The 21,063-nt window shown below is 43.1% G+C and overlaps 1 protein-coding gene across 1 annotated transcript; it reads left to right on the top strand.

Moving 5' to 3' along the window:
• Window positions 1-257: 257 nt before the first annotated feature.
• Window positions 258-20,133, top strand: LOC139312717 (metabotropic glutamate receptor 3-like; the record flags this gene model as incomplete). The annotated part of the gene is made up of 6 exons (XM_070937741.1): window positions 258-645; window positions 5,687-5,975; window positions 8,642-8,781; window positions 10,707-11,014; window positions 13,162-13,207; window positions 19,256-20,133. Coding segments are annotated over exons 1-6 (2,049 nt in total), but the record flags the coding sequence as incomplete, so codon positions are not given.
• Window positions 20,134-21,063: the final 930 nt, after the last annotated feature.

Below are 21,063 nucleotides of genomic sequence, written 5' to 3'. Positions count from 1 at the left end.
TAAGTGAAATGCTTACAGACAAAGGCGCAGTTAAGAAGAAAGGCAGCGATCCCGCGCTAAATTTCGAATGGCAGCCATCTTGGTTTCAACAGACACCCAATGTGAGCGAAGCAGAGCCAATCAGAAAGCAAGATTCAAAATTTTTGGCGCGAAAGGCCTTACTAGATAAAGTAAATAAAAAAGAAAAAATATATACCTCAGAAGAGTCAGAATCAGAAAGCGAAGAGGATTCATCAGATACACAAATAAAGTCAGCAATGAAAACGCTTTTTGCTGCTTTTGGACCGAAACTGAAGATTACTAAAAAATCAACCAAAAAACAAGCAAGCGAGCCAGAGCCTCAAAATCCAACAGCTCCTGTCCAGACAACAAGAGCACCGACACCTGAACCCAGAGAGCCCTGCAGATACCACCCCACGCCGCAGACTGATCCAAGGACCAGCACCTTCAGCAGAAGGAAACAAGCACCCGCTATCACCAGGACTCCCAAGATCGAGCCGGAGACTGATTCATCGGAGGAGGAGCGGAGCGGGCGAGCTGCAGCAGCGAGAACCTCTCACGACGACTCCAGGAACGAAATGAGCAACGCGCATGCGCAAAACTACGAGGACGACCCAAGAAGACATGAGATGCGGAGAGAATCATGTAGACTCGTTGCGAGCATTCCCACGCCGTTTTGCAGTTTCCAGCATTTACGAGACCACGGACTACCCCCGGTTGTAAGTAATGGACCCAACAATGTTGGGAATTTACCCAGTGACTTCCCAAAGCTGAGGATAGATGGCATTAATTTGCAAGAATGGTATCAGCAGCTCCAGGTTGTCTTTATGAAAGAAAACTTATTATTTTTTATCACTAATCCCCCAAAAAGACCTTGGACTCTAAAGTTAGATTGCCTACACCATAGAGCATTTTTCTTGTTAATTTCCAGTGTGTCTCCTGCCATGTATCACAGCATTAAGCAGAATCTGACTGTCTCAGAAATTGTTCAATGTATGTTCAATTTATTTCACAGTGATAGTGTAGCTACTACCACAAGAATGTCTAAAGATTTCTTCTCTTCTAGGATAAAGCCAGGGGTTACTATAAGTGAACATTTAATATCTTTAAACAAAATTAGAGCAGAACTGCATTTAAGGGGGGAGGTGATTTCAGATCAAACGATGAAAAGTGTTATCATCAACTCACTTGATCCATCATGGGATAATTATATGTCACATTTAGACACTATCAATCTAGGATACTTATCCATAGAAAGTCTATCCAATAAGTTAATAGCTGAAGACAATTCAAGGAGGAGTCGCTCTGACAATCATATAGAACACAAACAATACAGAAAGGTAGCATTTCAAGAAAGATATCATGAAACATTTAGATGCCACAATTGTGGGTCCAAAGAACATAGTAGGAGGGATTGCCCTAAAATCACAAGAGAAAGACATAGATCAGAATACAGAAGTAAGTACAACAACAGACAGTCCTCCATTGATAGACATAGGTATAGAAGTCCACCTAATTATAAAGAACATAGAGGGGGCAGAGATATTTCAAAGGATAGGAAATCTGGTTCACTGAATGGACTAAACAAACAAGACAACACTAACATACAGCAAACAAAGAACAATAATTGGCTTATTGATTCTGGAGCAACTAATCACACTACAAATAATAGAAATATATTGTCTTCTTTTGTAGAGGATAAATTTGTAATCAAAGTAGCTAATCAAGAAAAAGTCCAAGTAATAGGTAGAGGGAATGTAACCTTACCTGGTCTAGGAAAAATAGAGGGGGTATTACTAATACCTGAAATACCTCATAACATACTTAGTGCCATAAAACTAAGCAGAGATTCTGACACAAACATTGTGTTCTCAAAGGGAAAAGCAACATTAGAGAAAAATGGAATAGATATAGGTACAGTAATAATCAAAGGAGGCCTACCTTATTTAATGACTAGGGAGAAATGGCTACACAACATTGATTCAAATATGGAAGATAACATTGAGACAGAAAATGGAAACAATAGTAACAGTGACAATGATGAATGTGAAGCAACTCACAATCACAAAGATACACACAATGAAAAAAGACCTAAAATAGGTAAACCAATTCACGATGAGTGTGCTCATATTTTACATAGGAAGTTAGGACATGCCAGTTTTCCTGTAGTACAAAAAATGACTGAACACGCAGAAGGTGTTAAAATAAAAAATTGTGAAAACTATTTGGAATGCTCAGTGTGTAAGTCTACAAAGCTAAAAACTAGTCCCAGACCTAGAAGATCAACAAGATCAACCAACAAAATTTTTGATTTGGTTCACATGGACCTAGTTGGTCCGCTTACACCATCAATTACTTACAAAAAACGTTACTTTCTAACCATTGTAGATGATTATAGTCGTTATGGATTTGTTTACACATTAAAACATAAAGATGAAACCTTTCAGAAATTCAAAGAGTTCTACAAACGTATAGAAACACAGCACAATATTAAAATAAAGCAAATCATGACAGATAGGGGATGTGAATTCATGTCTAAGGAATTCTCCCAATGGTTAAAGGACAAAGGAATGTTACATTACACATCTAGCCCATTTTCCGCATTCCAGAACTGAGTGGCAGAGAGAAAGAACTCAACATTACAAACCATGATTAGATGCACATTAGAAGATGCTGGCTTAGGCAAACAATTCTGGTCAGAAGCCCTACAATATTCTAATTACACACAAAATAGAACTTGGTCCAGCATTGTAAATAAGACACCATATGAAGTAATGTATAATAGGAAACCAAAATTAGCACACATGCACATATTTGGAGTCACTGCAGACGTACACATACCTAAACAATTAAGACGCAAAGGAGAGAACGTATCCAGAAGACTTAGATTTATGGGATACGAGACAGGCACAAAAGGATACAGATTCATCGATAATAATAATAAATTTATAGTTTCCAGAACGGCTGTGTTCCATGAACAGGCCAACTGGTCTAAAATACATCTTAATGAAATATTTCCAAACACCAAACCAGATACCAAACTTCAAAGAAAAAGAAATATAGAAGAACACGATAACAACATGCATAGGAATAAAACCAAAACATGGACAAACAGTCAACACAAAATAAAGACAGACTCTTTAACAAAAAAAGAAGCAAGGTATTTACATGACAATGATAGTAAGCCTAAAAGAACAATCAGAAGTAGTAGAAATCAAGTGCCAAACAAATACAAAGATTATATAATGTATATGGATGGAGAATCAACAACACCTAATACATATGAGGAAGTGTTAAAACTTCCTCCTAAAGAAAAAGAAAAATGGGAATCAGCAATGACTAAAGAGATGGATAGTTTACGAGGGCTAAATGTATTCACACCTGCAATTGCACCAAAGGACAAAACCATCATTGGCACTAGGTGGATATATAAAATTAAAAATTTAGAGGGAGGTAATACCCTATACAAAGCTAGATTAGTTGCACAAGGTTATGCACAGAAATATCCCGAGGATTATACAGACACATACTCTCCCACAGTTAGAACAGAGAGTGTCAAAACAGCTCTAGTTATAGCATCAGCACTCAACCTCGATGTGTTTCAATACGACATACAGACTGTGTATTTACACGCAAAATTAGATAAAGAAATATATGTAAGAGCACCTCACAGTCAATACACAAACAAAAATGAGACTTGGTTATTAAACAAAAGTTTATACGGGTTGAAACAATCTGGTAAACAATGGTATGATTGTTTAGTGAAAGTACTTAAAACTATGGATTTCAGTGCCACTACTGCTGACAATTGTTTCTTTGTAAAAAAGGATGGTGATTCCATAGAATTTGTATTAATCTATGTGGATGATATTTTGTATATAGGTAAACATAAGGAAAGGAGAGAAACATTTGTAACAAAACTAAATGAACATTTCTCACTAAAATCTTTGGGTAAAGTAAATAAATATCTTGGCGTTCAAATCAGCAAAACCAGAAGGGGATTCAAACTCTCTCAAAGAGATAAAATCATAGAGCTCTTAAATAAATGTAATTTAAGTAATGCTAAGCCCTGTGATACTCCCATGCAAACTGATTTTCTAAGAAATGCAGACGAATCATCCCCTGAATTCAAAGATAACACGTTTTATAGATCAATCATAGGTTCCCTTCTTTACATTTCTAATTGGACTAGACCTGATATTGCCTTGCCTCTCAACTTATTGTCCAGGCATGTCAGCAAACCAACACTATACCATTGGGAAGCTGTCAAAAGGATATTAAGATATTTGAAAAGTAGTTTAGACTTTTGTTTGTTATTGGAACCTGATAATATCAAGGAACCCATCCTCACATGTTACGCCGATGCGGATTGGGCTGGCGATACTTCATGTAGAAAAAGCACATCTGGTTATATATTTCTCCTTAACGGTTGTCCAGTTTACTGGTACACTGGCAAACAAGATTTAGTAGCTACTTCAACAACAGAAGCAGAATATGTTTGTCTATCTAAAGCAGCAAATAACCTTGTATGGTTTAATGACTTACTTTCAGATATTTGGAAAAAACCCACCTTACCATTCATCATGCATGAAGATAATAAAGCTGCTATCGAAATATCTAGATCTGATGCTATTGGACAAAGGTCCAGACATATAGATATAAAATTTAAACATGTGAGACAGTTATCTCAGGATGGATTTATCAAAGCAGTTCATTGTGAAACATCAGAGCAAATAGCTGACATATTAACAAAGTCTTTGCCATCCAAGCAACATAAATATTTGACTTCTAAATTACATGTTTTATATTGTTCTGAATCTGAATGTAATTGGTGTGATATATCGAATCGGCATTTAGAGGGGGATTTGTCACAAGTAAATGCCTTATTCTCCATTATGTAAATAGTATATGAACGGGATATCAGGGGTTAACTTATTCTTCACTTCTTAACGTATTCATACTTCACCACTCCCTTTCCTAGCTCCACCCATTGTATATATAAGGAGCTGGATACATCCCTTTTTTGCATCTATCTGTGAATATTCAGTGAATATAGAATGCCTTATGTAAATAAAGAGAGATATATTTAAACTCTTAATTCTCTAATTACTTATTGAGTCTGATCCTGAAAAATATCGTAACAATGTCAAACACAAGGCCCCTCCCACCCCAGTCCACACACAGGAGGGGACGAGTGCACAGGGTCCAACAGCGTCTGGCAGTAGTCACAGCCCATGCTGGGCAGGTGGGTCCAAGCACTGGGACTGCCAGGTTGGCCCTCCAAGCAGAAGGGGGAGGCAGAGCCGTGGGGGGCGGCACCTGATCAGGCCTGCTGAATGCATCAGGTGGCTGCCCACTCACTCACCCACTCTGTCCCACCATTTGTTTTTGCTTGCCCACGGCCATTCCAGCTGGGACAGGGCAGGCAGATGCATGGCCCCCTTGCAGGCCAAACCTCATGCCTTCCCCCAGGCATCTGCTTCCACCTGCTCCTGTTGCTTTCCAAATCTCTTCCTCCAGCTCCACCAGACATGGGGATGAGCCTCCCACACACCTCCCCACCTGGAATGGCTCCAGTATATGGGAAGGGCAGGGAGACCCATCCCCAAGAGGCAGCCAGGACTCCCCTCCCTACTCTGCCTTGCCTGAGCTCAGCCCCAGAGCTGACCTACATGTCCTACACCAGCGTACTTTGGAACCCCTCAGCCAGGCCACACCGCCTCACCCCCTGCCTCGCCTTCAAGCAGTGGCACCAGCAGTAGCAGAGCCCTCCAGCAGGAGCCCCACTGTCCCTTAGCCCCTCCCCCAAGTCCTGGAAGCCCAGACTGGGCAAGCAGTAGCCTGGAGCAGGAGCCAAGTGAGCCCAGGCAGCCCCTCAGGGAAGTAGGGCATGGCTGTGGAATCCTGGTGCCCTGGGAGCTCAAAGGTCAGATGACTCATGCTGCCATCTGTACCTCCCTGTGTGGCCCAAGAGGGTCAGTGAGTCTCCTCCGGTGGATCATCCTGGTCTCACCCCCCAACATGAGGGACATCTATCTCGCCATGCCCACCCTGTCCACACACACCCATCCACCCACAACCACACAGCCATGCCACTCCCGGCTCTCCTAAGGGCAACAACAATCCTGATCTGGCCCTCAATGAAATGGAGTTTGACACCCCTGCTCCAACACATGTTCAGTCAGATTCATCCCTCATGTTCCTTCAGCAGAGCTCTGGATGTCTCTTGACCCTTTTCAGCTCCATCAATTGAATGCTGGGGCATGTTGGGAACAATGGACCAAGAGTGATTACATGCAAGTGATCCTATCCAAGGCCTCAGCAGCTTTCCTATTCCCGGTAGTGGCCAAGGCCTCAGAAGGACCATTCAGCAGAGCCTGGGGTATAATCCTCAGTTCCCTTTGGAACCCTATCAGTCACTAAGAGTGGACTGGTCAAAGAGATCCAGCCTCCCTGCAGAGAGGGGCAGCATAAAAGAATTTCAAAGTCATCAGGCCATGATCTGGCCAGGACAAAGGGGACCAAGATAGCTCCTCCTCAGATCACGTTGGAAGTGGTCTGTTTTTAGTTTAGCCATGAATGATGGTGGCCATTTTGAAATGCTTCTAAGGGCAGCCCCAGGGATGGCAAATGGACATCTCTAAAGACCATAATCTGGGGAACTCTGTGGAGTGCCGCAGGGATAGGTCCTCTCGCCCCTTCTGTTCAACATTTATGTAAAGCCGCTGGGCGAGATCATCCGTGGCTTTGGGGTGAGATACCACCAGTACGCTGATGACACCCAGCTGTACATCTCCACCCCAGGCCACCCCAATGATGCCCTTGAAGTGATGTCCCAGTGCCTGGAGGCTGTGCGGATCTGGATGGGGAGGAACAGGCTCAAGCTCAACCCTTCCAAGACTGAGTGGCTGTGGCTCCTGGCATCCCGATATAGTCAGTTGACTCCATCACTGACTATTGGGGGAGAGTCTTTGGCCCCCACAGAAGGGGCTCGCAATCTGGGAGTCTTCCTGGATAGGCAGCTGTCCTTGGAGGAACATCTGACAGCTGTAACCAGGGGGACCTTTTGTCAGGTTCGCCTGATTCGCCAGTTGTGGCCCTTTCTTGATCGGGATTCCCTGTGCACAGTCACTCATGCCCTTGTCACCTCTCGCCTTGACTACTGCAACGCTCTCTACATGGGGCTCCCCTTGAAGAGCACCCGGAGGCTTCAACTGGTCCAGAATGCAGCAGCGCGGGTAGTGATGGGAGCAGCATGGCGCTCCCATGTAACACCGCTCCTGCGCGAGCTGCACTGGCTCCCAGTGGTCTTCCGGGTGTGCTTCAAGGTGCTGGTTATCACCTTTAAAGCGCTCCATGGCATAGGGCCTAGCTATCTTTGAGACTGCCTGCTGCTACCAACGACCTCCCATCGTCCCGTGTGCTCCCACAGAGAGGGCCTCCTCAGGGTGCCATCAGCCAATCAATGTAGGCTGGTGACCCCCAGGGGGAGGGCCTTCTCTGTGGGGGTACCTACCCTCTGGAATCAGTTGCCCCCAGAGATAAGGAGAATCCAAGACCTTAGCGCCTTCCGCCGTGCCCTTAAAACCCACTTTTTCCAGCAAGCCGGGCTGGCTTAAGAAGAAATTTTAAATGTTTTAATTGGTTTGTATTTTTAATTTTGGGCCAAATTTATATATATTTTAATTGTTTTTAATATTTGTATTTCATGTTTTTTAATTCTGGCTGTACACCGCCCTGAGTCCTCAGGGAGAAGGGCGGTATATAAATTTAAAATAAAATAAAAATAAAATAAAATAAAAACCCCACAGTCAACTGTGAAATGCCCTCAAGAGGCTCAGACATGGAAGTTGCTAGGCAGCAGGGAGGCTGGTACAGTAGTAATGATCCCAACTGGTCCTGTGAATGAATCTTCAGGAAAATAATTTCAGGCCTGGGAATTTGGGGAGCAGCACCCCAAAAGACCAAAAGAGACACCCGGATGACAATTCCTACCCTTAGGATACAGCAACAGAAATGTTCAAGTCTTGCCAAAAAATTGCAGTTAATACCCTGAGATTCTTCCTCAAATTCCATTTATGCCTTGTGCCACTATTTGCAAGTAGCCCTCCTATTATCTGACCAAACTAGGGCATAAACCAAAATCCATCTTGTGTGCAGGGGTCACTTCCATGTAGGTCAACAACACAATTTCCCCATGACTCCATCTACTCTGGGAATTACAAGAGACACAAAGATGTTTTCCATTCTGCTGCATGAAGAGAAGCTGTTGCTAAGGGGACAGGACAATGCCTTTTACCTGCAATTATCAGAAGAACAGATACATTCTTCATGTATCCCTTGTGGATTTCCAGGATGAAATTTGCTTTAAAAATTGTCTCTGAGTTCACCAGATGGGGAACAGAACGTGTCACCTTAGCCTGCCTTGCAAAGAGCTCACTCCTGGGTTTGAAGAGACTCACATGCCTTTGTTCTCTCTATGGTTGCAGCCCAAAGACAGTTAAGAGGAAGGATTTTTGATATAAATTTGTCCTGATGCCATCCAGGTGGCACAGGTGGTGTCTGATCTGCTAAAGTTCCAGTGAGATTACAGCAGCAACCTTCAAATCAGTTTCTGCATAAACCTTGTGTTCTGTTCTAGGGGGGAAGGTGATAAGAATGACCGGGCAGGAGTCATGCTACTTCTGATGCTTCTGATGCTCTTCTGGCTCCTGGCTCCAACTACAGCACAGAGGGCGCAAAACATATCTGTGTTCAGGGATTATGTACAGTTAGAGGAAAGTAACTACAGGCCTGGTGATCTCATTATTGGTGGGAATTTACCCTTGCGAATGATTTTCAAGCCTCCTGCCCTAGATTTTAATACAGTGAATCTTCTTTTAGAAACTGTGTAAGTTTCAGCCTTAGGAGAAACATGCAGATAAATGTTCTCTTTGCTTAAAATTCTGGGACTCCTTTCAGAAATACTTCTTCTAGTGTTTTGAACGGTCCTGGTGTAGTGCGCATTTTGTGCTTCTCTCAGTAAATTAGGAAGCTCTTCAAATAGGCTGGAATTCTCAATCTCTTCATCAGGAAGATGATAAACAATAAAATGAAGAGGGAAGCTGTGCTGGCCTAGTGAAGAAGTTAAATTATAATATTAATCAGAATAGAAGCTTCTGGTAGAAAGTTCAAATAAAAGCTCAACACTCTTCAAGTGTTCAGGGGTTACAAAAATCCCTCTCAGTTTTGGAATGAACATTGCTCATGAATAATGGCCTTCAGTAAAGCTATGAGGTGACTCCCACTGTAGTCCTGTGCTCAGCAATCTTTACCACAGCTGAAGAAGCTGCTCCAAGAGACACCTTAAATAATTACGGTGAAAGGGGAGCAGTTGGAAAGGATTACAGCCACTAAAGCAAAGTGAATATGGAAGGAATCGATAGAGAGTATAAAACAGTCCATGATATATATGGAAAGTCTTGTCTCCTTTCTCACAAAGTCATCCAAGTTTAGTCAAGGGAAATCCTTTGAAAAAACCCAAACCCAATGAAATTTGTGAATTGTTGCCCCCAAAAGTCCCCCCAAACAGTGAAGCAAGTTCTACAGCCAAGCACAAGATTTCCTGTCATGTTCTCCAATGTTTTTCTTACTACAGTCTCCTACCCAGTAACTACCAGCAGTTCCTTGCATTGATGTTTGCTGTCTCTGAGGTCAATAAGGATTTTCTTCTGCTCCCCAACATCACCCTTGGCTTCCACATCTACCGCCATTTCCAGAGGGAGGAGATTATTTCCTTAAACAGCCTCTCCATGCTCTCCTCACGAGGCCAAGTGGTTCCAGGTTATAAATGTCACCTGCAGGACACTCTGCTGTCCGTCATTGGTGGTCTCAGTGCCAAGACTTCAATGGAGATGGCCTCCATCTTCAGCATCTTTAAGGTCCCACAGGTAAGAGAGCTCTCTTGGATAGAGTATGGAACAGACAAAGATCAGAAGCACAGACAGAAGCCAAAAATAAAACTAAAAGTATTTTTTTTGGGGTGGGGAATATTATGAGCTTGTGACTCTGTTTATTTTTTATTAAACAGTAGCCATCATTTTAGTGCCATTTTCTTTTTTAATTTGATTTATATGGCGCCCTTCTCCACAGACTCAGGGTGGCTTACAGTGCGTTAAGCAATAGCCTTCATACTTTTGTATATTTTATACAAAGTCAATTTATTGCCCCCGCAAACTGGGTCCTCAATTTACCTTAGAAAGGATGGAAGGCTGAGTCAACCTTGAGCCTGGCAAGATTCGAACTTACTTTAATTGCAGACAACTGGTGTTAAATTAAAGTGCTTAGTCTGCAGAGCTATCCAGGCTCCATTTATTCTCTGTATCAGGTTGTTGGTTTCTTCTCTTGTCTTCTGATGTACCACAACCAATAAAAATGGCTAAGATGGGAAGAAGATGAAGTTTGCCAGTCAAAGTGAGTCAGCCTGTCTGTGAGGGCCATCAACCAGACAATGGTAACTACTAAAGTCAACATAAAATTTACTATGTCTTTGAAAAAATAATCTTACTTTCTCCAGCTCGGTGTTGACTTTGAGTTCTCCCAGGGAGAGAGAAGAGTTTATCCTTCCTTCTTCCGGATGAATCCCAAGGAATCTCCTCAGTATGTGGGTTTAGTCCAGCTGCTCCTGCATTTCCAGTGGAACTGGGTTGGTCTTTTTGTCCCTGAAGATGACAGGGGAGAACGTTTCATCTCAACTCTGACGCCAATGCTCCAGGAGAAGGAGATCTGCCTGGCCTTTACTCTAAAGCTGGAATTAGATGATATTCAAATCGATCAGAAGAAGTTTATTCGTAATTTCCTTACCTTGTCTAAAACAGAAGTGTTTATTTTGTTTGCAGACTCAATTGTTACTATCACTGTAATAGGGGTGATGTATTCTTTTGAAAACCAGAGGAAAGTATCATTGAGGAAAGTTTATATCTTCACTTCCCATTGGAAACTTGGCATGGAAGAATCTGAAGAAACATTGCAATTGGTAAAACTTTATCATGGGGTCTTGCATTTTAGGGACCACTCCAGGGATGTCTCTGAATTCAGCCACTTCCTCCTGTCTTTAGAACCCCTGAACCCCCAAGGAGATGTCTTTCTCCCTCAATGGTGGGAAGTTGTCTTTGACTGCAAGATCCATAAATCAGGAACGATCCCTCCAAAGGGGGAAAAACAATGTACAGGAAAGGAGAATCTGCAGAATCTGCAAAATTACATTTTTGAAACGAGAATGACAGGTGACAGTTACCATATCTACAATGCTGTTTATGCTCTGGCACACACTTTACATGCAATGTATGGATCCAGAGTTGGACCATCCATGATGAGGCTTGGAAAGAGGATCTCAAATGTCCAGTCATGGCAGGTAATTTCTGGGTCTTTTGACTCAGTCCACAGATGCTTTAATTGGAAGCTCAGCATATGCATTTCTTCAGTTACTGATTAAATAACTGCTTACTTCAATACCAACTCATCTGAGACCATGCCCTTTTTTTAGTTTACCCTTTGTTGTGCCACTCAGTTTGCTGTGTGAAAAGAGCTTCTTATTAAAAATGGATGGAAACTAACCAAGCAGAGAAGCAACCTAGAACTAAGGAGAAATTTCTTAAGGGAGTGTTTATCTTTAGAAGTTGTGGGTGCCCCATTGCTGGAGTCATTGAAGAAGAGACAGGATAGCCACTTGTCTAAAAGTGTAGAGGGTCTGTTGCTTGAGCCGGGGGTTGGATTAGAAGACCTCCAATGTCCCTTCCAAGACTGTGATTCTGTTTCTATGACAACCACAGCACAGAGCAAGATTCAAAGTGGTCCTAATGGGTTCCTGATCTGAAATTCATCAGAATTCCGTACATTAAAGGCTAAAATGTTGGACCTCTCTGACTAGTGAAGTGACCAACCAGTTCAGATGCTTCCTTCCACGTGGCCCAGTAGATCAAAACCGGTTTCTGCATTGTGCTGCCTTTGAGAATGAGCTAGAGAAAATCAGTGGAATTTTCCATAGTTTTGATAGAAATAATTTATTCACTCCAAACATTCATTTATCAGTCAACAAGACTTTGGAACTATTTCAAAGTGCACGTAGCGAAGTATACAAGAGGAAAATCCTAAAATTAAATTTAGATTGTGGAACTAAAATTCTTGTGTTTTAGTGAAATTGGAGTTGGAAAACATACCCAGTGATAAAGGGAAAACTTAGTTTCAGAGTAAAATACACCTGATTCTTCAGATGGCAACCAAGAAATGGAACTATGATGTTCCATTTGTAGCTCCAGCCCAAATACTCCTATTTCTGAAGGTTTCCTTTTTTTTCAGATTCTTCCTTATTTGAGGAATATGCAGTTCAACAACACTGCTGGAGAGGAAGTCTCCTTCTCAAAAGATGGACTGGGATCTTGCCGTTATGATCTTCTCAATTGGGATTTCCTCCCCAATCAATCTTTTGTCCCCATGAAGATTGGGCAAGTAAATCCTGAGGCTCCCCCAGGCCACGATTTCACCATTAAATCTGATGGAATCGTCTGGGCCACAAAGGTGAGCTACAAGGAAATGTTGTAAGTTCAGGGAAAGATTCATTCTCTTCCTGAGATGCAGAACATCTTCCTAACTTGAAAAATAATAAATTGAGTCAGAAACTATGGCAGATATTTGCTGAATAACCTGCTTTACATGTAACACCTTTGAGGTCTGATTTGTGTCATTCCACAAAGGGTTAGGCTTGGGATCAACATCTGCTTGAAATGCAGGATGCAATTACAGCAAGCAACAGTGATTTCCATGGAACTCAGTTGTATCCCCATGGTTCTTTCTTTTAGAAATGCTGCGGTTCAGTCACAAGCCTTCCTCCTCATGATGAAACCCCAGTTCCAATCTACGGCATCTATTGATGTCTCAGGAATGCCAGTGGCCTGAATCCCTCAGGAGCTGTTCCATATTTCTGATAGACGGTGGCACTGTATCTCTTTAGAAGAGAATCTGAACATAGAAATAGGAATGGGGAAAAGAATGAATGCAGCAGGTTTGTTCCTTAAGTAATTTCAAATACTTATCTTTTAGACCATCCCCATTGCCAGGTGCGGCATGAAGAGGTGCCATGCAGGAGAGAGGAGGAGAGTTCCAGAGGGCGAGCAGGTTTGCTGCTACCAATGTGACCCTTGTCCAGAAGGGACCATTTCTAATCAGACAGGTAGACCATACTTCAAATTTAAATCTTCCAGAATCAAGGAAGAAATTCATAAAATCAGTATATTTTTGTTATTGTGACCGTTTTTGTTAAAATTGACATGCACTGATACTTTTCAATAAAACCTTTCTATTGATCTAAACTGCCCTGGCCACAGAGGCCACCTTTCTCGATCCTCAGCGAGGATAGTTTGAGGACACAATTTATTAATCCCCAACTTCTTTTTCTGCTTCTACTTTAACCTCCAGTTGGGAAACCACTTTTCAGTCTTTTCCTGAGGAAGTGGGGAATGCAGTCCAAGGTTTTATTTGGTCATTTAGTGCCTGCTTCTTCCAGCATCTCTATCAACCTCTGAGGAAATAGACCTGCCAGAGAAAGACGAAATCCATCTATTTATGTCTCTTTGATAGGGCAGAAAGGGAGGAATGAACAGATTTTTAAAAAGTTTTTTATATTTTTATTTTATACATCTCATTCCCTGAATGGTTTGATTCCTAGGTTTCATATATTTCAATATAAATAATCATAACAATATTTTTCTTAATAATTACAGCCCATTTTCATTTCTAATTTTACTAACATATAGTTTCTACTGTTATCTTTCAACTCTAAACCTTCTCATAATTCTATCATACTTCATATCATCTTAACATACTATTAAGATGATATACTACTACTTTTTACTATTTCCCCCCTCATATTTCTACTTCTATTTTAGCCCTCTTTTTTTGCCCTTACCCCTATCAATCTAATAATCAAAGACGTGATCTTTCCTTTTTTCATTATTCAATATTCCAGTATATCAATCATGATCTTTCTCTGGCTTTTCGTTAATAATCACATTTTTTAAATATACATATTATCTCCAACCATTCATTTCTTATATTCATTACGTTACTACCCAGTAGTGGGTTGCTCCCAGTTTGCACCAGTTCTACAGAACTGGTAGTAAAACCAGCGGAAGGCTCTGCCCACTGACCCCGACATCATCAAAATGCTTCTGCGCATGTGCAGAAGCTTCTATGCAGGAAGCTTCATTTCCTTATGTTGTTCTTTTATAAAATCCTTAATGTCTTGATATGTCAGCTCCATATCCTTATATCCACTTATTTCCATTTTACAGTCAGTCCAATTTTTAAAAAAATCCAGGGGTTATCCACGTCCCTTCCAATCACTTTTATTTCTTCAAAAGTTTTGTATTTTGAAGTTTAAAGTAAGTTTGAAGTAACTCCTTATAATCCAACAAAGATACAAATTCCCATAGATGCACAGTTCTCCTCTTAGCAGCAGATGGTGATCATGATTCAGCTTAGTATTGCCTCTCTGCATAGTGCTGATAATCCAATTTTAATTATTTTAGATTGTAAATCCAATAGGTGAGTGAACAAATAGTAATAAAATTTGATAGTCATAAAATATAAACAATTTCCAGATCAAATTCCAGTATATATAATCTTTAAAAAATACCTTTTCAATGTCATGTCTTCACTTTGAGAGTTCAATTTTTTAACTTAGTTTTCTTTAAAAAGTTTCTCTTCTTAAATATTATAGCTTATATATATATATAAAAGCTATAATATAATATTGGAAGTGTCTTGGCAATTTTACGTGGAAGAAAACCCGAATAACCAAAGACCTACATACAAACACCCGCGAAAACCTCAGAAAACAGTGTGTGTGTGTGTGCTTATACCGCAGCTAGCAAATAGTTCCAGTATTCTTCCCCCTCATATTTCTTGGGGATATTTTCAAAGAAAATTATTCTTTTGCCCAGTTCACAAGCCACTCACATTCTCTGCTCCTGCTCAGTCTTGGGTATTCAGGTTGTCTTCTGCTTCAGGGCAGCCATGTTTGCTGCTGCTGATCCCTGTCATTGGCGGAGTGGGCTTTCCTAGTCAGGGAAGGGAGACGCGACTCCCCTCTACCTGCTAGGCTGTCCCCCTTTGCTTCACCACCCCTCCAGGGAGGCTATAGTCCCAATTTGAACCCTCCAATAATGAGAGGTCGGAGCTGACCACGAAGCTCGCGGATCAGGCTTCTGAAGGCACTGGAAGTACAACTGGAAGTCAGGAATGAACAGATTTGAAGTACAAAGCAGAGATGTTAAGGCAGGAATAATGTACTTAAAACAAAACAGCAACATTTCTGGATAACGGATCTGCCATTCTTCTTTGTGTTCAATTATAAAGTGGCAGAAAAACAGGCAGGAATCTCAGACTGAAAGCCACATTACTCGTGGAAGTGCACAGTGAATGGACAGATGGAACTGAATAAATCCTTGTCTCTGGTTAATCTATCCCCAGAATCATCATAAATGAAGGTTGATTTGCTCTTTTTCATGCCCCATAAATAGCACAGGGGATTGTTTCATTACTCCCTTTATAGGAGGGTCAACAGCAGAAAGGCAACACATTTATTTATTTATTTATTTATTTATTTATTTATTTATTTATTTATTTATTTATTTATTTATTTATTTATTTATTTGATTCTATTTCTATACCGCCCTTCTCCCGAAGGACTCAGGGCGGTGTACAGCCAGAATAAAAACACAAAAACATACAAACATGATAAATTTAAATTGAAAAATATTAAAATTATTAAACAATTTTGGGCCAGTTTGATTTAAAACCCAAAGTTAAAATTCCAAATTAAAATTCATCTACATAGTCAGCCCTGCCTGTCAGAAAGCAGGGTCTTGAGGGCGCAGCGAAAAACACGGAGGTCGGAGATCTTACGTATCTCCAGGGGCAGTTCATTCCAAAGGGCAGGAGCTCTCACAGAGAAGGCTCTCCCTCTGGGTGTCGCCAGTCGACATAATTTGGCCGAAGGCACCCTGAGGAGTCCCTCTCTGTGGGATCGAACTGGCCGGTGGGAGGCTATCGGTGGCAGAAGACGGTCTCGTATGTACCCAGGTCCTAAGCCATGGAGTGCTTTAAAGTGGTAACCAGCACCTTGAATCGCACCTGGAAGACCACTGGGAGCCAGTGCAGCTCGCGCAGGAGAGGTATTACATTGGCACAACGAGTTACGCCCATAAACACCCGCACACCGAATTCTGGACCAGTTGGAGCCTCCTAGTGCTCTTCAAGGGGAGCACCATGTAGAGAGCATTGCAGTAGTCCAGACAGGAGGTGACAAGGGTGTGAGTGACCGTGTGCAGGGCGTCCCGGTCCAGAAAGGGACGCAATTGGCAGATCAGGCGAACCTGAGAAAAAGCCTCCCTGGCCACGGCTGTCATATGCTCTTCTAAGGACAGCCATGCATCCAGGAGGACACCCAGATTGCGAGCCCTCTCTGTGGGGGCCAAGGTTTCACCCCCAATAGTCAGCGATGGCACCAGCTGACTATACCGGGACGCCGGGAGCCACAGCCACTCAGTCTTGGAAGGGTTGAGTCTGAGCGTATTTCTCCCCATCCAGATCCGTACGGCCTCCAGGCAACGGGACATCACGTTAAGGGCATCATTGGGGTGGTCTGGGGTGGAGATGTACAGCTGAGTGTCATCAGCGTACTGATGGACCTTCACCGCAAAACCATGGATGATCTTGCTCAGTGGCTTCACATAAATGTTGAACAGAAGGGGCGAGAGGACCGACCCTTGTGGCACCCCACAAGCAAGGTGCCTCAAAGTTGACCTCTGACCCCCTGCCAACACAAACTGTGAGCGGTTGGAGAGGAAGGAGGAGAACCACCACAGCATGGTACCCCCTATGCCTAACCCCCTCAACCGCTGCAGCATGATACCATGGTTGATGGTATCAAAAGCCGCTGAGAGGTCTAATAGGACCAGGACAGAGGAGCAACCCCTGTCCCGAGCACTCCAGAGATCATCAACCAATGCGACCAATGCCATTTCCGTGCTGTATCCTGACCACAAAGTGAAGGTTGGAATAAGGTTGGACGATAATTCGCTAATACAGCCGGGTCCAGGGAAGGCTTCTTGAGGAGGGGCCTCACCACCACCTCTTTCAAGGCAGCAGGAAAGGCACCCTCACTCAAAGAAGCATTAATAATCCCCTGGAGCCAGCCGCGTGCAACCTCCAGGGAGGCCAGTACCAACCAGGAGGGACACGGGTCCAATAAACATGTGGCAGTGCTAAGCCTACCCAGAATCCTGTCCACGTCCTCGGGAGCCACAGGTTCAAACTTTTCCTAGATAATACTCTCAAGACCTACCCCCATCTCCTCCCCTGGACTTACCCAATCGGAGTCCAAGCCTTCCCGAATCTGAGCGACTTTATCATGCGGGAATTGCACAAAATCCTCAGCCCGACCCTGCAAGGGATCTTCCCATGCCCCCCCCCCCCGAAGAAGGGAGCGGGTCACCCTAAACAGAGCAGCTGGGCGGATCTCTGAAGATGCGATAAGAGCGGAAAAATAATTAGATTTTGCCGCTTTTATCGCCACTAGGTATATCTTGATATAAGACCTCACCAGTGTTCAGTCAGATTCGGATTGGCTACTCCTCCAATCGCTCTCCAGCCATCTTTTCCAACGCTTCATCTCTCTCAGCTCCTCAGAGAACCAGGGAGCCAATTGAAATCGGCATCGGGTCAGAGGCCGCAAAGGCACGACACGGTCCAAAGCTCTGGCGGCTGCCCTATCCCAGGTGGCCACCAGGTTTTCAATTGAGTCGTGTGCCAGGGTCTCAGGGAATGGCCCAAGCTCTTTTAGAAACCTTTCCGGGTCCATCAGGCACCTGGGATGGAACCACCTGGTCGGTTCCGTCTCCCTGTGGCAGGGGGAAGCAGCTTGAAAGTCTAAGTGAAGGAGAGAATGATCTGTCCATGACAAGGGCTTGATGTCTAAATCCCCTTTCCTAGATCATTCAACCACTGACCAGAGACAAAAATCAAGTCCAAAGTATGTCCCCCTATGTGAGTGGGGCCTTGAACTAACTGGGTCAGGTCCATGGCCATCATGGAAGCCATGAACTCCCGCGCTGCCTCTGATGCTTCACCAGCGAATGGCAGGTTAAAATCCCCCATGACAATAAGTCTGGGGGTATCCACCACCACCCTGGCAATAACATTGAGCAGCTCAGGCAGGGGCGCCGCTATATGGCAGGGAGCCAGATATGCAGTAAGCAGGCCCATCTGCACCCCACAACCCCACTTCTCAAGAAGGGACTCACATCCGGCTATCTGAGGAACAGTGGTCTCCCTCGGACAAAGGCTTTTCCTAATAATCTCCGCCACCCCTTACCCGCCCCTCCCCCGAGGCCTTGACTGATGGAATGCAGGGAAACCTGGTGGGCACATTTCAACGAGGGGAACACCACCCCTCCTGGCCCAACCAGGTCTCCATAATCCCTGCCAGGTCCAACCCCCCTCCAAAATAAGATCGAAAATGAGGGGGGCTTTATTTACCACCGACAAGGCATTGCACAACATCAGCCAAGGACCCAGGGCCTGAGACTCTGTGCAACCTGGGAAATGAGCAGTGCATTGGGGGCCGGAGTATGCAATCGCTCATAAGCAGCAAGACCGTATGCCCAAAACATGAAATGGCCCCTTGCGCCCGTCATATCTGCCCCTCCCACTCACTATCTCAATTGAGCTGCCCATCATTTCACCCCCCGGCACCCCGGTCAAACTTACATCCCCGTCCCCTCTGTGATGCCCATCAGACCCACCACCCCATTCAGTGGCCATATGGACCCCCCAGGTCCATCTCTACAGCCCCCTCCCCCCTCCTGGATCCCCTTAAAAACTTCCCTGATACCCTAATTAAAAAAACCCTCAGCCCCCTTTTTTTTTGCATGCCACCTCTCTGGGTCCAAAAACCCGTCATTGAGGAAGGCCCTCGATAATGTGGAGGGCCATGCCTGCTAGAGGGGGAAATCTCGCAGTGCAAGAAGACTGGTTGTCGTGTACATCTCAAGTGTCAGAGATGGAGGCGAGAAGCATGACTCGGGGTCCATTCAGTAGTCTAGAAAGCCAAGGTAGAACATACAGCCATTTCCAGTACAACGTATCACTTTTGCAGGAGGGAAAATATGCATGATAATTGCTCAAGAAATGCTTAGACAAAGACTTTTGATTTCAGATGCAGCTCGCTGTGACCCCTGCCCAGGAGACCAATTTCCCAACAAGGACAAGTACCAATGCATTGCCAAGAAGATCCACTTCCTTGCCTATCAAGACACCCTGGGATACATTTTAGTTTTTCTTGCTCTTTTGCTCTCTGTGATCACTTCTGCAGTCCTAGTGGTTTTCTATAAACATCATGACACACCGATTGTCAAGGCCAACAACCGAGATCTCACTTACATTCTCCTGGTCTCCCTCCTGCTCTGCTTCCTCTGTTCCTTCCTTTTCATTGGACGACCTGGGAAGGTCACCTGTCTCGTCCAACAATCTGCCTTTTCCATTCTCTTTGCCCTTGCAGTTTCCTCTGTGTTAGCAAAAACTGTCATGGTAGTTCTTGCCTTCATGGCTACCAAACCAGGGAACAAGACAAGGAAACTCTTAGGAAAACCACTGACCAACTCCATTGTCATAGCCTGTCCCCTGATCCAAGCCATCCTTTGTGCCACCTGGCTGGGAACCTCTCCCCCATTTCTTAACTTGGATTTCCACTCCTTGTTTGGAGAGACCATCTTGGAATGTAAGCAAGGCTCAACTATAATGTTTTACGGTGTCCTTTCTTACCTAGGACTTTTGGCCCTAGTCAGTTTCACAGTGGCATTTCTAGCTAGGAAATTGCCTGATAGTTTTAATGAAGCCAAGTTCATTACTTTTAGCATGCTGGTCTTTTGCAGTGTTTGGATCTCCTTCCTCCCCACCTACCTGAGCACCAAAGGGAAGTCCATGGTGGCTGTGGAGATCTTCTCCATTTTGGCCTCTGGAGCTGCTCTCTTGGCTTGTATCTTTTTCCCCAAATGCTACATTATTCTGCTGAGGCCAGATTTGAATTGCAGAGAAAATATAGTAAGAAACAAAAATGTCTAACTAATGCAAGGATTGGCCTCATTTATATTTCTCTTTGTGGCATGTTTAGAATGTGATAAGATTTCTAATAAATGATGACAGAAAGGAGGAATTTGTCCATAAAAGAATTCCTTATGAAGTTCTGCAACTGCTTACAATATTCCGGTGGTCAGTTTTTTCTTTTTTGTGTTTTCGAAGTGTCCTTAGTGAGTTCCAAAGCCCTTGTTATTAAAGATGTGTTTATTATTTCAGATATTTCTAAGTTTATATGGAACAGGAAAAAACCAAGAATTAGATAGAAACTACTGCAAGATGCTTAGGAAAAAGTGGGGGTTAGGTTTTCCAGATCTGAAATTGTATTTTGAGGGATGTTGTCTGGCCTGATTAAAAGACTTGATGAACCTCCAGAATAAGAGGGCCACGAATTAAGGTTTGGATGGCATGATTATTTATGGTATGATAAAGTTAAAGTTAATGTTTGTTTATTTATTTATTTATTTTGTCGCATTTCTATTCCGCCCCACTCCCAAGGGACTCTGGGCGGCATAGAATGTTGATTTTAGTAATCACTTTGCTAGACGTGCCATACTAAGAGTTTGGAATAAATATAAAACAAGGTTCTATATGAAGTTGCCTCTTTGGGTGTCCCCACAAGAAGCTTTTTTAAGAAAATAAATGGTGGCAAAGGCAGACAGTTGGACATATGGTAAAATGTTATCTTTCAACTCTGGTGAAGATACATTAAAGTTGAGGGAAGAACTTGAATTAGAAGGTTATGTTTGCCATTGGTTTACATATCAAGAACTGAAAGAATAATCTAAATAAAACAAAAAAGAGTTGTGGGTTTGATTTTGCTATGAATGAATTGAAAATCTTACTGTGTGGTAGTGATGAGCATATTATTGCTAAGATTTATAAAATGTT

The sequence above is a fragment of the Pituophis catenifer genome, unplaced genomic scaffold (genome assembly GCF_029215685.1).
Source record: "Pituophis catenifer annectens isolate HBS135680 unplaced genomic scaffold, rPitCat1.0.hap2 SCAF_1, whole genome shotgun sequence".
Classification (NCBI taxonomy): domain Eukaryota; kingdom Metazoa; phylum Chordata; class Lepidosauria; order Squamata; family Colubridae; genus Pituophis; species Pituophis catenifer.
Note: the sequence above shows the minus strand (reverse complement) of the source record. Positions and strands in the feature narration are given on the sequence as shown.